This window comes from Mizuhopecten yessoensis, unplaced genomic scaffold (genome assembly GCF_002113885.1).
Source record: "Mizuhopecten yessoensis strain PY_sf001 unplaced genomic scaffold, ASM211388v2 scaffold716091, whole genome shotgun sequence".
Lineage (NCBI taxonomy): Eukaryota > Metazoa > Mollusca > Bivalvia > Pectinida > Pectinidae > Mizuhopecten > Mizuhopecten yessoensis.
The window spans coordinates 109,256-111,642 of record NW_018479943.1 but is presented as its reverse complement, the minus strand read 5'-3'; the positions used below and the strand labels follow the sequence as shown (position 1 = coordinate 111,642).

Below are 2,387 nucleotides of genomic sequence, written 5' to 3'. Positions count from 1 at the left end.
TATGCACCTCCCCTTCTGTTTCAACAGTAGTTTGGACATATTTGATTTCCCTACTTTTTGGCCTCTAGCATTACCGATGTGTCCTGAAAGCTATACCGTTTTGTGTAAAATATCCCTATATAAATGCATGTTTCGTAGCCTCTGGTTACATGTACCTGGCATACACTATACACGAGCAGGTTGTGGAATGTTGTCCCTTGTGTATGTGATTGAGAGTGACTTGATTTCATAAAATAACAATAAATTGTCCTTAATGTTGATTTTTTTTTCATAAGTTTTACTCGTAGGTATATGGTTATATATTGATATGTGCCGCTAAAAAGGGACAATTGAAAAACAAGTGAATTTTGATTATCAGGAAAGTTTGACTGAAGAACGCTGTAGGCATGTGCATTTTTAGTATGTGTTTAACTATGTTTCAATGTACAATTAAGTCGAGAGGACAGTTTTGATATCATAATTTCGACTGAATTCACCATTTGTATTATGCTTGTGAAGGAAGATAAGTATTATCTGGAAAAATTGTATCCCACAACATCAAAGTTCCGATTCTTTCAAGAATGACCACTTTCTTCTGGAGCAAATTATTGTTTAATGAAAAAGAAAAGAAAAAGAAACTCATTGTGTATTTTTTCCAACTTTTCACTCTTCGTATGAAGCTTTGTGCCTTTTCCCCTGTACTTACGGATAATCGGATTTGTCCGTACCATTTTAATTAAAAACAATGTGTGTAACGTGTTATATATACAAGAGGGAGAAGGTTCCGACGTAAACACCAAATTGTCAAGACCATTACTACGAGTAATACAGTCGTCAACCTATCAAACCATCCCCTTACAGAACCAAAGCATGCTCTTCTTACTAAGGGTCTTAATTTTTGTCCGATCCCCAAAAGCCCCAACAATGCAGAGCTGATCGAAGACATGGACAGATTCTACAGGCTACTTCGGCGACGCGTGTACTTTGCTAACGACCGTGATCCAGATGATGTAGAGGATACTCCATCAGAAGAGTCTCTCGTCGCACCCCTGATCAATCCATTCAAACATAAAAGTAAATGGAACCCTCATCCTAGCAGAGTACCTGCTCTCGAAGCGTTCATCAGTGCAGTGAAGGAGGAAGTAGCCGTCCACTTAAACAACACGCAGACAACCAAGGACAATCTGTCACCTTTGGAACGCCAGGCACTTAAATCCCTGAAAAATAATTCGGACATTGTCATCAAGCCAGCGGACAAAGGCTGTGCAGTTGTTAAAATGAACAGGGACGACTACATCCAGGCTAATCGGCAACTCTCCAACGAGACATTTTATCGTAAGGTCGATAGTGACCTGACGCACGTACACGCACTGCAGATTAATAATACCATCAATAGAATTTTAGAGAAGGGTGATATTGACAACGATACCACGAAATTCCTGCGCCCCGAAAACCCTCAAGCACGAAAGTTTTATCTTCTTCCTAAAATTCACAAACCTAGGAACCCTGGTAGACCCATCATTAACTCGATCAACCATCCGACGGAGAAAATGTCTCAGTTTGTTGACTTCCACCTCCGACCATTCGTGGAACATTTACCATCTTTTTTAAAAGACACCACAGACTATCTAAACAAAACACCTGCTAATAACTTACCAGAAGGTACCTTGTTAGTTACGATGGACGTCGTTTCCCTCTACACTAACATACCGCATGACGGCGGCATTGCTGCCTGTCGCGAGGCATAGAACGGCGCAGTACCCCAAACTCTCATCGACTGATAGCCTGGTGGATTTACTGAGACTTGTCCTCACACTTAACAACTTTACATTCAATGAGGATAACTACATACACGTTAGCGGTACAGTCATGGGTACTAAGATGGCCCCCTCATATGCCAATGTTTTTATGGGACATCTTGAAGCCCAACTTTTAACATCTGCTCCAATTAAGCCATTTAGCTGGTTGAGATTTATCGATGACGTTGAAATCAAATGGACATCGGGTCGGGACTCCCTTGACGAGTTTATTGAGTACGCTAACGCGTTCCACGCCACCATCAAATTCACAGAGGATATCTCCACGGAGAGCAACACATTTTTGGACACCAGTTCCACTCTGATTGATGGTAAGATTAGTACGGACCTCCACTGTAAACCTACTGACACACACCAGTATCTCCTCCCATCCAGTTGTCACCCCTCGCACACCACGAGAAGCATACCCTACTCCCAAGCTCTGCGCATCAGGCGTATTATTTCGGATGACATCATCTTTGAACGCAGATGTTCAGAGTTAAAGTCCCATCTTATTGGCAGAGGATACACATCTACTTTGATAGATCGGGAAATAGACAAAGTGAGGGTACTGGACAGGGCAAGTCTGCTTGTATACAAAGTCAGACCCCA

At 41.8% G+C, this 2,387-nt stretch overlaps 1 protein-coding gene across 1 annotated transcript; it reads left to right on the top strand.

Annotated features, from left to right (window-relative positions):
• The first annotated feature begins 923 nt into the window (after positions 1-923).
• LOC110441668 lies at positions 924-1,727 on the top strand. The gene has a single exon (XM_021484876.1). It carries the CDS (start codon positions 924-926, stop codon positions 1,725-1,727), a length of 804 nt encoding a protein of 267 aa, XP_021340551.1.
• The last annotated feature ends 660 nt before the right edge of the window (positions 1,728-2,387 follow it).